Source organism: Rhododendron vialii, chromosome 7a (assembly GCF_030253575.1).
Source record: "Rhododendron vialii isolate Sample 1 chromosome 7a, ASM3025357v1".
Lineage (NCBI taxonomy): Eukaryota > Viridiplantae > Streptophyta > Magnoliopsida > Ericales > Ericaceae > Rhododendron > Rhododendron vialii.
This window is the reverse complement of record NC_080563.1, coordinates 36,438,697-36,454,072: the sequence shown is the minus strand read 5'-3', so window position 1 is coordinate 36,454,072 and position 15,376 is coordinate 36,438,697. Positions and strand designations below refer to the sequence as shown.

Genomic DNA, 15,376 nt, shown 5'->3' with positions numbered 1-15,376 from the left:
TCTTTGATTTGAGAGCTTTCTACTTGAGTATCACCATCAACTTTTTCTTGAATTGTCAAGTCATGAATCTTATGTGTAATCTCTAAGTCATCATTATCAACAACATCCTTAGTAGCACAAGGATTAGATTCATCAAAGGAAACGTGAATAGATTCTTCAACAAGATTAGTGCGCTTATTATAAATTCTATATGCTTTGCTAGTAAGAGAGTAACCAATAAAGATGCCTTCATCCGATTTTGAATCAAATTTACCCAAGTTATCTTTTCCATTGTTTAATACATAACATTTACAACCGAAGGCATGAAAGTAATTAATGTTGGGTATTCTACCATTCCAAAGCTCATAAGGAGTTTTCTTGAGGATAGGCCTAATTAAAACTCGATTCAAAATATAGCATGAGGTATTAACGGCTTCCGCCCAAAAATATTTTGGCAAAGAGTTTTCACAAAGCATAGTGCGGGCCATTTCTTCCAAAGTACGATTCTTTCTCTCAACTACTCCATTTTGTTGAGGAGTACGAGGTACAGAAAAGTTATGACCAATACCATGTTCATCACAAAACTTTTCATATAAAGAATTGTCAAGTTCTTTTCCATGATCCGTACGAATGTTAGAAATAACAAATCCTTTTTCATTTTGAACTCTTCTACAAAGTTTAGTGAAATTAGGATAAGCCTCATTCTTATGAGCTAGGAACATCACCCATGTATATCTAGAGAAATCATCAATAACAACAAGACAATAATAGTTTCCACAAAGACTTGGAGAGCGAGTTGGTCCAAACAAATCCATATGAAGTAATTGCAAAGGTCTAGTAGTTGAAACAACATTTTTGGACTTAAAAGAAACCTTGGTTTGTTTTCCTTGTTGGCAAGGACCACAAAGTCTATCTTTTTCAAATTTGATTTTAGGAAGACCTTTTACCAAATTTTTTCTAGAGAGTTTTGAAATAGCATCCATACTTGCATGTCCTAGGCGCCTATGCCAAAGCCAACTATTTTCACTCAAAGCGGAAAAACATTTTATATCACAATTACTTAAATCATTGAGATTAAAAACATATACATTTTCAAATCTTTGTCCAACGAAGAGTGTCTTGTTGCTTTTGACATTTTCAATGATACATTTGGATTTTTCAAAGATAACACGATTTCCTCTATCACATAATTGACTTATGCTAAGAAGATTGTGTTTTAAACCACTAACAAGTAAAACATCTTCAATAATAGGAGAATTACCTATATCACCGATTCCTATGATTTTGCCTTTGTTGTTGTCTCCAAATGTGACATGTCCACCATCTTTAGACGAAAGAGAATTGAAAGCCCTCTTGTCACCGGTCATGTGTCTTGAACATCCACTATCAAGGTACCAACTTCCTTCCTTGAGAGAACTTTTGAAGCATACCTACAATAGCACATCAATTCTTGACTTTTGGTACCCAAATCATCTTGGGTCCTTGAAGGTTAGCATTGATACGGTTCTTAGGAACCCAAACCTTTTTTGCATTAGAAGATGAGTATCCTTTCATAGGACATGTAGGAGAAATATGACCAATTTTACCACAATAATGACATGTCAATTTAGAATGGCTAGAAGGAGGAACATCTTTTCCAAAAAGATTTTTGTGTTGAGTGGGATTATAACCAATTCCGGCCTTGTGAAAAGAAACCATTTGTTTTCCAAGAAGAATGTCTAAACTTTCTTTTCCATTAGTGAGTTTTGAAAGAGAATTAGTTAAATCATCAATTTGTTTTTCTAAAGATTCGTTTTTGGAAGTATCCTTCAAATACTCTTTTTCTTTTTCCAAAGAGGTTCTTAAACTTTCATTTTCTTCCTCCAAAATATCTTTCTCTTCAATTAAATCATCTATTTCTAGTGAAAGATCTTTAGCAACCTTTTTAAGAAATTTGTTTTTAGAAACAACCTTTTCAAATTCTACTTTCAACTCTTTATAGGCAATAAATAATTCATCAAAGGAATAGGATGAGTCGAGATCTACCTCGTTTTCTTCGATGGCCATGAAACACAAGTTAGCGACCTCTTGTTGCTCATCGTCCTCATCGGAGCTACTATCGTCACTATTGTCCCATGCGGCCATCATAGCTCTCTTTTTGTCCTTCTTTGAATATTTTTTTGCATATGGACATTCACTTTTGATGTGGCCGGGCTTCTTGCACTCGTAGCAAATGATTGGATCCTTTTTACTATTTTCTTCTTTGCCTCCATCTTTTCTTGAAAATCCTCTGCCTTTGTGAGATGCTCTATTTTTGAGGAGTTTCTTGAACGTTTTTGTGATGAGCGCCATTTCATCATCCTCACTTTCGTTGCTTGAATCCTCCTTGCTTTTTGATTTGCTTGTTGTACTTTTGAAGGCAAGATCCTTAACTTTCTTCTCTTTTTCACCCTTGAGGTTGTGATGCATTTCCTCCGTCATGAGAGATCCCATGAGCTTGTCCATCGTGTATGTTGAGAAATCTTTGGATTGTAGGATGATGGAGGTGGTAGTGTCCCAATTGGTTGGCATGGAACGGAGCACCTTCCTTGTCATTTCGGATTGACTGTAAATCTTTCCAAGAGCTTTTAAACCGTTAGTAATACTAGCAAATCTAGCAAACATTTGAGATATAGATTCATCCGGTTTCATTTTGAAGAGCTCATAGCTATGCACAAGAATATCAATTTTGGACTCCTTAACTTGACTATCTCCTTCATGTGACATTTCTAACTTATCCCATATTTCTTTAGCCGATTCACATGCGGAAACACAATCATATTCATTGGGAGTAATAGCACAAAAAAGAAGGTTCATAGCTCTATAGTTCTTTTCTATTGAAGCCTTTTCCAAATGACTCCACTCATAATCTGGTTTAGGCATAGTCTCTTCTCCAACTTTCTTAGTAGGAATAATGGGACCATTTTTGATAATTTTCCATAGATCATAATCCGTGGATTGAATAAAGATCATCATTCTATTTTTCCAATGAGAGTAATTTTCTCCGGTGAACAAGGGAGGTCTATTGGACGATTGACCTTCGATACAAGAAACATTACTAGTGGTTGCCATGGATCTTAACTCTTAGATGGTTAAATCTATAAACAAGAGCCGAGGCTCTGATACCAATTGTTACCCAAATTATGCAACCTAGAGGGGGGGGTGAATAGGATTGCTAGTAATAATTACCAATAAAAATTTATCTCTAACAATATATGCAAACAATAAGTATGCAATCAAAATAGAGAGATAGAGAGATAGAACCCGTTTATAGTGGTTCGGTCCGGATTTGTCCACGGTCCGGCCCTACTCCACTTCTCCTCAAGCAATTACTTGAAGGTTAGACTAATCTTTAAAAGATTACAACTTGTAAGTCTTGCGGGTGCTTACAAGAACCGAATGCCTCTAGCTTTCCCGAGGAGCTAGCACAACCGCAAGAATTTTCTCCGAAAACTTCTCAAAAACAATAACACCCAAATTCCAACCCGAATTTGGTCTTCTAAGCTTTCAAGTGTTTGACTCAAACACTCACTTAGGAAATACAAGTATGTGAAGAAGGTATGAAAATTATCGCTCACGACTTGTACAAATTTTCTCTCAAGAATAATATGAAAGTGGAAGAACAATGAGAATTTTTGGCTTTGATCTTTTGAGAATTTGCTCTTGGAATAATATGGAATGTTGTAGCTTGTGTATATACTCATTAATGAGTTCTTGATGCCTTATATAGCCATCCATATGCTTCCTAGCCGTTGGAAACTAGCCGTTGGAACTAGCCGTTGGAAACTAGCCGTTGGAAACTAGCCGTTGGAAACTAGCCGTTTGATAGAGTGGTCATCCGGGTGGTCGTCCGGTTGTCACAGCTTTCTGTTCAGACAGCCGGCTTGTCAGCCGGTTCGTCAACCTGTGGCTCACAATTTCATCTAAATAAACCGTTAAAGCATGTATTGAGCTCAATAAAGTCTTTGTAAATATAAATCATGAATCCAAGAGACTTTATGCTATATTTCAAGGTCACGAAAATATTTAATTCGGGAATCGACTTTTCGATAATTTTGTATTTGCCGAATAAAAATATCATTGAATTAATCATCAAAATAATTAATAGAGATGCATATAAATTTTCACAAATTATAATGCATACATTTTTCAACAAGGGACATTGGTAAGTTTTTCGCATATGTTTAACTCCTATGCATTTCAGGTGATCATGGTTCATTTAGATTTACTGCATCTTCAGATTTGTAACCTTCCGATGCCATAGCAAGTTCCATTTTATTCCAAATTTTATGCCAGTTTCTTTTCTATTTGCCTTTTTCTTCCTAAATATTGTTCCTCTTCTATTTTGCACCCTTCACAAAAGTAAGGGTTTTGAGATATCCATCATTTGGTGGTGATGTATGTATGTGCAAGGTCTTGTTTGATGTGCTGTTTGGCTGTCTAGTTTCTAAATTTCAGTCCCTCTGCTCATTGGATACCTTTTTCTGGTAAAAAATGCCTCCTAACTACGGTTTATTTTACTTTGAATATTTGGGTGGCTTTTGGGTTGTAGGAAAGCTCATCCACTTGGACGTGTATTCAATTAAGATGCTTCAGGCAGATTTTCTGTTACATGACATGTACGTATTTTGGAATTCACTCTTTCAAGTACATAATGTGGGGCAGTTCAAAAAAAAGTACCTGATGTGGGGCAGTAAAAATGAGGAAAAGAAAAAGTTTGAGTGCATGGTTCGTAAATGACAGTACTCTTTGAATATAAATTCATATAGTCTTCTAGTCCGGTTAATAGTTTTGCTTGCATGGGTATGCGGCAATGGGCTTGGTGCCAAGTTCATGGTCATTCACTTGGAATGATACATGAACTGGTAGAACTCTTGATAATTGATAATTTCTTTAGTCACCATTCTGAATGTGGTGTACATTCTAGAAATGGATAACAGGCTTTATCAGCAGCTGTCTACTGCTTGAACTTACAGGTGGCAGCATATTCTTGATCGTGTGATGAGTCCGAAGTTTATGGTTGAATGCTCTTTGTTCGTATTGATCCTTCTGCTGCTTGACAAAATCATGAGATGAGAAACGTTTCCTGGGCACTTTTGATGTAAAATCTGCACCTGCTATTATGCTGGAATCCTCAGCACAGGTTTCTTTTACATGGATGCATTGACATTGCTTTTCTGCGAAGAGACGATTCTTCCAGACATTGAAGGTACAAAATTCATACTCATCTTGTCATGCTCTCTCCCCATTCATGAGCACCAATATAATACAAACACAGAGTTTGTTCTACTTTTGTTTAGAGCATATATCACATGTACACAAATGATTCTTTTTTGGTTAATAAATGTAAATTTCCTCACATTCCAACTTGGACATATGTTCCTTTAACATGGTGGACTGAGTCTCTATTTCATTTTGTTGGTTTTAAAAAATGTTGTGAATTTTCTCCCCAACCTTATGGTTAAAAAATGTTGTGAATTTTCTCACAAACCTTAAAACTACACCAGTACGGTTAATATGATGAATGATAAAAATTATATTCGAAGAAATGTTTTCTAAAAAAGATGTAAGGCGAAGGATGCTTTATGAGACATAGTTGGGCTACAAGAAAACAATATTTGAAGAGGGTGGGTGAAGCTGAATTGAGGATGCTGAGATGGGTGAGGGTTCAGTCTGAGAAGCAAACAACTAGAAACGAAAACATTGTGAAGTGAGAGTTGGACTAATTGAAGACAAGTTGAGAGTGAACATAGTACGATTGTTTTGTTAATGTACCATGAAGATCAGTAGATGCACTCCCATCAGCAGCCTCGCCTCACATAGAGCGTGCCATTCACAAGACGAATCACTGCGTCTGGACATCCAAGCTCAAAGCTTCAAGCACGAGTGACCGGGTTTCGTATAGTCATCTTAAGTGTTATTAAAAGACGAAGAAAATAGATGGCACAAAATTGTGATCATGTTGATGCAAATGCTAGAAGGGAAAGACCAAAATTCACAACTTATAGTCATATCATGAAATAACTCTTGAAAAAGAGAAATAGACTAGTAACTTTATGGCATTGGAAAGACTGCCGACTTTCTTTCCAGCAAATTCATTGGGTGATCACTGTTATTCTGACATGGAAGTTAGTAAATGAATTTAAGGATTTTCTACATGTTAATAACCTATTTTTGAATATGCCAGCTCAAGTTTTATATTCATTTCAAGTACACCGCTTATTAACGCTGGTCTTACACCAATTCATGATGGAGTGGTAACACTAATATCTACTGCCATCTCTGTTTCTGGAGTTTGAGTTTCACTCTTCTCCTTGCTATGTTTCAGCTCACCATAAAAGTAGGAAACAAATCCCCATAGTGAGAGAACGAGAGAAACCCCCTTCTCTGCTGTGAACTTTTCCTTGTAGAAAATAACGGCAAGGATTTCTGTCATTGGGAGCAAAACGGCGATGATGATAGCACAGAGCAGACTTGAGCCAGTGAAGATGACGCCTATTGCACCCAGAAAGAAACCCTGCCCGGCTAGGCCATTGCAAACCAGAACCACATAGTATGTTGTTTCGCCGAGCCCAAATTCTCTTGCCTCCCTCGGAATTGCCTGCAAAATATTTAGGTGCAAGTTGGTTTTTGTTTCATACGTAATTAGGTATATGATGTCTTTTTAGACTTATCCTGTGGTGAACCTTTCGTCTTTTGAAAACCTTCGCTCAGTTTGGTATTCTTTGATTATTAGTGCTGTATACATATGGTTCTGTCTAAGTGATTGCCTACTTAGTTGAAAAAGAGGACATCAACTTTTTGATTTTGGGTCAAACCATTGGGAGACATACTTGCAATTAGATTTTTCCTAAATTCACTTTTACTAGTGGTGGTCTCACATCGATCCTCTTTTGGTAGTCTACAGCTTTGGCTTCTAGGTGATATCATGGAGTACATACAACACCTTGGGGTATGTGGTCCTAGTAATCTATATGTGCTGGGATTGGTGGAATATGCACTTGCCGGTGGTGATCCTCTGTTGCAGTTGTCTGCCCCATACCCTTCACTAGTTTCCATCATATGTGACGTGTTCTTGCACCCAAAAATCAAATGACTAATAAGTCCTCCTGTTGTCATCTCCCCCTGCTACCTCCCTCTCTTCCTGGGCTCGTCGTCCTGTCCGCAAGTACCACATCTTCCATTTGTTGAAGCCCCCACCCTCTCTCTCTCTCTCTCTCTCTCTCTCTCTCTCTCTCTCTCTCTCTCTCTCCATGTGTATCTATATTGTGAATAATCAAGACACAGAGAATGACTCAATATGTATCACTACTTATGCATAAGTTGTATGTATTGTTATATGTATATGTCAATTCCTAAAAACAAAACTAGGATTATCTATAGCTTTCCTTTTCGTTTGCATATGTTTGGCAGATCATAGCTGGTTTTCTTATTTTCTTAGTTAATCTTCTAGCAATTCATTCTCGAGTTCTTGAGAATCAAACAGGGGCTGTTGCGGTTTTAATTTTCCCATTTCTTGAATTAAGATATTATTCTTCTAATTGCGGACTTGTTGGGTCTGATTAAGATGAAAGTATGGATGTGATGGTGTACCGTGGTGGCTGGCAGAGGATCAAGGGGGTTATCGATGAGGGACGTGGCCGAAGAGACATGTCCTAAGAGCATCTCCAGCAGACTCGGGTAAGTCGCCGGCGAGATCAAACTGGCGAGAAAACCCCCCTTTTCCCGTTTCCAGTAGCCTCGGCTGGGCCTCGCCAGTTTGGTCCCTCGCTCCAACACCTCGTCCAACCCAGCGAGTACGGAAGGCTCGCTTCAGACCCTCTCCCTGAAAATAGATCGGCGGCGGAATATTTCTCACTCCGACGAGTCAAATCCGCTAGCTCCTGCGAGGTGGGTATTAAGGTGCTATCTCTTTCTCTCTCTCTGAATGGTTTTGAGGTGCTGCGAGGTGGGTTTTTTCGGTGAGGATGTTGGTGGGTTTGGTTGCCGTTGTCGTCGATTAAGCGGTGGTGGAGCTACCATTATGGAATTGACTACTTGAGGATGACATCGGCGAAGATCCAGCGTGAACGGAGTGGAGGAGGAGGGCGACGGTGGTGCAGATCAAGTGGGTTTGCAGAATTCGGAGAGATAGAGATGAATTTGGTATTTGTGCATTTCTTGGTTCTGGGTTTGCAGGAATTTTCGAGGTGAGAGAGAGAGAAAGAGAAAGAGATGGGTTGAAATCTGGTACAGGTGGAGTATGGATGACTTCAAAAGCCTAGGCTGTTGGATACCCATATGTTAAATGGCTAGCCAATGAGACTTTTCCTAGGCATTTTGGCTAGAACTCCTTTGAGGCTCCTGGAGATGCTATAACGGGAACTAGGTTAGCGAGTGGGGAGAGACAACTACACAGAGGATCTGAGCGAAGGCGGGAGGCTGCTGTGCCCGAATTCTGGGTCCACTTCGGTCTCACTCAGATGATCGGAAGCGTTCACTTCGTAGAACTCGTCGAGTAGAAGAACTATGCAAAAAATCAACTTAATTGGATGTCATTAAGTTCCTGATTTGAACTTTTTTATCTTGAAAAGAATGGATCCGAAACATTGGATCAAATCTACTGTAACCCATGGACCGAGAGTTATATGGGTTCCGATCAGGCACTTCATGATATCCAATTAAGCTGATTTTTTGCATAGCTGTTCTACTCGACGAGCTCTACGAAGTGAACACTTTCGATCATCGGAGCGAGACTGAAGTGGGCTCAGAATTCGGGCACAGTAGCGCGCTGCTGCCCCAAGGGGACAGCAGCCCCCGCCTCCCTGGATCCGAGACCCAGGATGGTCTTTTTCTTTTCTTTTCTTTTCTTTTTCTTTTCTCATGGGTAGGGGATAATGGAGAATTCTGTGTGGTAAGTTTTTGTTTATTGGTGTTAAATTGGTCCACTACTCCTGTTTTTGTTTTTGATAAAGCTTGGTTGATTGAAACGCAGGAAAAAGACTCTTAAGACCCGATATTATTATGTTTTGTCTTGAGGCTTGACCAACATCATTTGATGTGTTATTTGACAAGAAAAAGATGCGTTTTGCTAGATTGTCAAATAATAAGATACGTTTTTCGGTAATTATGTGCATTAGAGATTGGGTACCAAAAAGTTGGGACCATTTTAGGAAGAAATTATGCTCTTAGAGCATCAGTAGTGGAATAAGCAAATGTTAATAACCAAAACATGCAACATCAGATTTTGATTATCCATTTAGAGGTTGCTAAAGTTAGCAATGCCAAATCCCACATTGGTTATTTTTTGTCCATAATCAAAACCAATCGGCCCTCCAAACTTTTTTCCTTCATTTCACGCATATTTTTTGAAAAAGCGATTTTTGAAGGAAGAAAAACAGTTTATGTTAAAAATAGTTGAAAAAAAATTAGTTTTTCAAAATAAAAAACAGTTTTTCAAAAAACTTTGTTCACTTAAAAACTGTAAATACAATTTTGAGAAATTTTGAAAGAATTATATTTACACAAATAGTTTTGAAATTTTAAAAACTATAAATACAGTTTTTTAAAAACAGATTTTGTGTAAAAAATAGTTTTCTATAAAAGAGTTTTGAAATTTCAAAACAGATTTTTGAAAAACACACTTTATTTACTTATAGTTTTTAAAATTTTTGAAAAAACTGTATGTTGTAAAAAAATAAGTTTCTGAAAAAAAACAGAAAAAAAAATCTGAAAGTTACAGTCTTTTAAAATTATTTTTTGAAAACATTGTTGAGAGAGAGAGAGAGAGAGTGGAAGAGAGAGAATGGAAGAGGGAAGTTTTTGCGTGATGTTGGTTTAGTTGATTGAGAGATAAAATTTGGTTATTAACAAAATATTGCTAACTTTGATTATTGAAAAGCCAAAATTTGATAAGTTGTTAAGAGATTGCTAGATTTGATTATTCAAATGTGAGCATTTTTTTGATCCAATATTATTAACTTTAACAATTTTTTATTTTACTTATTCCACTGTCGATGCTCTTAGAACACGCTTATGACATCTCTACTCCTTCCCTCTAGCTAAACAAGGGAGGAAAGCCTCCATTATTGACCTGCATCAGGCTCGCTTCTACGTGGCTGCAAAATGGAATTGCTACAGAGGCTCAGGCTTTTTGCCTTGCCACTTTTCATTTGCTACGACGTGGTATATACTATTGTTACCTATGAGGGCGCCCTTAATAAATAAGCAAAAAGGTCGACGTAACCATTGGATCGTGATTTTAATAATTCGGTCTTAAATCATTTATGATCATAAATGGTTTAAGACCATTAGCAGATCTGAATTATTGAAATCACGATCCAACGGCCGGGGATGAACGTCTACACTTTTGCTTATTTGAGGGCGCTCTCGTAGGAAGTTGAGTGACTATTGTTATACTAATACAATGATTGTTTTCCATGGCCTTTTGTTTTGAAAAGTAGAATTAGAAAAAATGAATAGTTTAATACAGTTCGGTCATAATAGAGAGCCTGATTATGTGTAATTGTGAAAAAGTGATTAGTTAAAGGAGAAAAATAGGTTTTGAGGATTAATTTGGTCCTTTTGTTTTAAAAAGTAGAATTAGAGAAAATGAATAGTTTAATACAGTTCGGTCATAATAGGAAGCCTAATTCTGTGTAATTGCGAAAAATGATTAGTTAAAGGAGAAAAGTGGGTTCTGAGGATTAATTTGGTCCAAAATTTGTTGTGGGTGATAAGAATGCTCTAGAACCACACGTTTGTGTAATGTCCATCACAAAGCGTGCAATAATGGCCATTTGAGGTGTCACGAAGACGTTGCTTATGGGCCCATGTTATTGATGGAAAGGTATGCTACTTGTATAAATCAAACAGCGGTGGCCGGACTGGGCCTGACGGGGTGTCGGGATCCCTTTGATCGGGAACCATAGACTTTTCGTAAATCAAATCTACCTGAGTCCCTAACTACTTCATTCATTTTTATTTTTTTTTTGGAGATCATTTAGGTGAATAAATTTGCGTTCATTCACGACACATTGGATAATATATATTACTCAAACTTTTGGTACTAAAATAAAGTGACTCCATAATTTGGAAGGTGCAATGAATTGGGTTTTCCAAATTGACTAGGATCATGACTTCCCATTGCGGCATGAATGAAATCTTCTACCATTGTAATAATGATCAAAAAAAAACTTCTACCATTTTGGCAAAAAAAAAAAACCTTCCCATCATGAATCATAGGTTTGGCCTCGGGGTAGATTTGTGTTTAATTGTTTCTATCATGCCCCAAATCCGGGAGCATGACCGGCCGTGTACCATGAAGCAATTATGGGACACGAAGCCGGTCATGCTCCCGGATTTGGGGCGTGACAAAAGTGGTATCAAAGCCATCCATGTACACGACCGTGTGAGCCCATGGAGTTTGGTTTGATTTGGTTGTTGATTTGATTTATAATGGAGATTATAGTGCTTAACCCCTCGCGAGGGCGCGATGCTATAAAGTTGGGGAGATTGTAACACCCCGTCCTACATCGGAAGTCTACATGGATGATCTTGGGGATATAACAAACCTTGTGGGCTACTACTAGTACCTTGTGCTTAAGCTTTTGGGTCATGTGGTGTGGCCTGTGAATCAAAATTAGGGTACTGGACCAATGGTCTGCTCGGGACATTACAGTTTCTTTATTCACTTTCCCTTGAGGCTCCGTTCAGCAACTCAATTTAAGTACTTATTTTTTAAGAAGGCAATTTCAAGCTCAAAAATAATGTGTTTACGTAAATAATTTTTCTGCCAATATAGATCTTGTTTGATAGATCTCAATAAGATCTTTTATACAGTGCAAAAAAAATTTTAAAAATTATTTTTCATTTACATTATTTTTGAATTTGAAAATGTAAAATAAGCTGCTTATTTTTTTTAGAAGATTTCTGGAACGGGGCCTAAGTATAAAACTTAATCCTCGTAACCACATAGTATAGTATTGGTAGGAGCTTAGGAGGCATAGTCGTCAGAATCAAACAATTCGCAATTCGATGCACAATTCTCGAAAAAACGAAACAAATCTATAGGTGAATCAATGTTTATATAAAATCGGTGGTGAATCGTATGATTCACAGTTCGATCACCAATTCGATTTATTATTCACTAAAAACCGACACGAATCTACAAGGGAATCAAGATTTATGACAATTGTTGCGTTCAACTAATGTTAAACAACTTTTGTGGTTTTGCCTTAGTTTCACAAATTCATCCTTTTAGTTCATACATCCTCTAAATCATAGACCGGGGCTGGACTCAGAACTTCAAACGAACTCACATATGTTGACATGTAAGCTACCTCGCATAAACCTTAGGAAAGCAGCATGTAATTGGAAAGTAGCAATACCATATCATATTTACAGTCTGATATTTGGAATGGAAACATTGATGTTTTCTTTATGAGAAAATCTTCTTTACAGAGATACTGTAAAACTTGTTTACAACACTCAATTGTGACCGTCTAAAAGTATTTTGGATGGTCAAGATGTTAACGAAACTTTTTTGAGAAGAGTTAATTGTGACCGGTCATAATTGAAAACGAATCTCAGCCATTGATTAGGTGAATAGACGACTGAAATTACGCTGCTATGTGAACAGGTTATTCATTACAAGAAAAATTGCATTGGGTGACGAATGAAAATCGTCGCAAATTGTATGTTTTTCGTCACAAATAATATAGGTGACGAAAAAAAAAATTGCATTGGTTGTCGAGGATTCCTACTTGGTGACGAAATCTATTTTTCGTCACCTATAGTGCCTTTTGGTGACGAAAAATTTCGTCACGGAAAAATGACTTGGTGACGAAATTTTCTTCGTCACCTATTGTGCTTTTTCGATGACAAAAAATTTCGTCACAAATTATTCCCTTTGGCTCGTCAAAGGTGACCCATCAGTGACGAAATTTTTCGTCGCGAAAGACATCCTTATATGTGAAAAAAATCTCACTTTCTTGCTCCTGCGGGGTTTCGAACCCGAGTCTCCTAAGTTATGCACGCAAGCTTTAACCAACTACATCACACAAATTTTTCAGCATATGTTTGAAATATCTAATATATAACACATACATTGAACATTAAAATATATTTTGAACGGCATTTTGAACTATTAAACATTAAAATTAGCAATTTTAATAAACATGAAAATCGTAGCTCTTTATGTTATTGTTCAAACCCAATTTAAATTATCTCAATCGGAGTTCTGAGCAAAGAATTATGCCCGAAATATATTTGGTGAACAAGCGTAATTCATAAATTTCGTCACGAAAGGATAAATTTTTCGTCACTGAAAACGTAAAAAGAAGACGGAAATATTTTTCGTCGCCAAATTGGTTCATTTGGCGACAAAATATTTTTTCCGTCACCGAAAAGTTATCTTTGGCGACAAAAAATAATTTCGTCTCCTTTTTTACTCTTTTGGTGACGAAAATTTTATTTCATCGCCAAATAGGAGCCTTTGGTGACAAAAATATCTTTTTCGTCGCTAAATAGTTATAATTGGTGACAAAATAATTTCGTCAAGGAAGTTATCAAAACAGTGACGAATTTATTTTTTTGTCGCCAAATATACTCATTTAGCGACGAAATTAAATTTTGTCGCCACTTTTTCGTCACTAAACATGCTTTTTCTTGTAGTGATTTACGGAGCCTCCGGGGAAAAGAATTTCTTTATATATCCTATTAAAGAAGGCTTCTTAACTTCAGTCTGCAGTGGGTGGTGTGTCGTCCTAGAAGATAGGATAGATATGCTCTCAGCCGGCATGTGTGTGAGTGAGAGAGAGAGAGAGTTACCTTGAAGTCCTTGTTGATAGCCATACCAATAGTGCAGAATACAGTAGCAAAGAAACACATGACCACCTGAATCTCCAACACCAGCGTATAAGTGAGAGCCTGTCTTGCCCTTTTATACGTCATCTCCACCAACGGCAGTATAAACCCGTACAAAACTGCAGCTGCCACCGTCATGAAGAAACCCATAAAATACTCCTTGCTCGACTCTCCCTCCGGCCGATCACTGCTCGTGTGAAGAGCTAGAACTCCTGCTCCGACGGTGAGCAACGCTATTGCGTTGATCGAATACGGAGTGAACTTCTGCTTCACCAGAAGAAACGCGAAGACCGCGGTGAAAGCCAGTTGGGACGCGAGCACCAGAGAGGAGGTCGATACGGGGAGGCGGGCAATCCCGTAGGTGTAGAGGTAGTTGTCGAGTCCGGTGAGGATGCCGATGACAGTGGCGGCAACAAACACCGGACGTCCCATGAAGTAGAGCTTGGTGGCGGGGCCTTCTTTGTGGCGGCGGAGGAAGTAGGTTACGAGAAGAGGAATGAAATTGATGGGCCAGCCGCCGGTTACCAACCAGCTCAATAGCCATACTCGGTTGCCGCCATGGATGAAGTAGAGGCGCATGACCATGGGGCTGCCGCAGGCGCCGATGGTGAGGAAGATGGCGTTTAGTAGGAGAAGAGCCCACTTCATTTTCTTGTTTGTGTTTTGGTTCGTTTCCCCCAGTGTAGTATGGGTGGAGGAAGAAGTCGTTCTCTCTAGGATATCAAGGGGAGGGGGAGACTAGACAGTTGAGTTAGGCTCCGTTCCGGAAACAAAAAAAAGACCTTATTTTTTAAAAAGACAATTTCAAGCTCAAAAATTATAGATTTATTAAAATCTAAAAATATGCAATATAGATCTTGTTTAAAAGATCTCATCGAAATCTTTTATACGATGCAAAAAAAATTAAAAAATTATTTTTCATTTATATTATTTTTGAGTTTGAAAATGTGAAATAAGCTACTTATTTTTTAAGAAGATTTCTGGAACGGAGGGTGTGTTTGTGTAGGACTTGTTATCTGTTTGTAGTATTTACTAGTAATTTATAACCTCACACAAGAGGGTACAAATATGTACCTCTTTGAATTTCCTTGACCGAAAAAAAAAAAAAATGTGCCTCTCTGAATTTAGTGAAGAGGGTCAATCAAGGGAGTTTACACAAATCTAGTTGACCTGTGGGGTCTAGACATGTGATGATGCCATAGAGAAAACAGTAATTTAATACTGACACAGATTTTTCAATACAAACAGCCCGCATGGATGGAATTTTGGACTATTTTTGGGTCTCTCAAAAATGATCGGAATAATTTATCTTGTTCAAAATATCTTATTTAAGGTCCTCGTGAAAAATCAACCCATTTGGATATCGGTAAGAAGGTATACGAAACACTCAATTTTGCTTCAGAAAACAGAAAACAGGCTATTTTCTGAAGCAAAGTTGGATGTTTCGTAAACCCCCTCACCAACATGCAAATGAGCAAATTTATTACGGAGACTTTAAACACGATGTTTTGAACAAAATGAGTGACTTCGATAA

General features: G+C 37.7%; 2 protein-coding genes across 3 annotated transcripts in view; one reads left to right on the top strand and one right to left on the bottom strand.

Annotated features, from left to right (window-relative positions):
* The window catches only part of LOC131332046 (chaperone protein dnaJ 1, mitochondrial), a 44,418-nt gene extending 39,133 nt beyond the window's left edge, over positions 1-5,285 (top strand). The window contains exon 19 of one of the 2 annotated variants that reach the window (XM_058366078.1): positions 4,974-5,285. In XM_058366078.1, the coding sequence (XP_058222061.1) occupies positions 4,974-5,073 (100 nt within the window). In that variant the 3' untranslated portion in view covers positions 5,074-5,285. Of the gene's footprint in view, positions 1-4,937 lie in introns of both variants that reach the window. The other variant, XM_058366080.1, reaches the window with a different exon arrangement.
* Positions 5,286-6,066: 781 nt separating this feature from the next.
* On the bottom strand, positions 6,067-14,591 carry LOC131332048 (purine permease 1-like). Its single transcript, XM_058366083.1, has 2 exons — positions 13,807-14,591; positions 6,067-6,598 (listed from the first exon to the last, which is right to left on the bottom strand). Exons 1-2 carry the CDS (start codon positions 14,488-14,490, stop codon positions 6,242-6,244), a joined length of 1,041 nt encoding a protein of 346 aa, XP_058222066.1. The 5' UTR covers positions 14,491-14,591; the 3' UTR covers positions 6,067-6,241.
* Between the last annotated feature and the right edge of the window lie 785 nt (positions 14,592-15,376).

Bases quoted from the DNA above. Each gene is read 5' to 3' on its own strand.
- LOC131332048 (XM_058366083.1), bottom strand. From the start codon at position 14,490: ATGAAGTGGGCTCTTCTCCTACTAAACGCCATCTTCCTCACCATCGGC. The intron at 6,599-13,806 runs GTAACTCTCTCT...AATATTTTGCAG, and splicing joins CTATCAACAAGGACTTCAAG to GCAATTCCGAGGGAGGCAAG.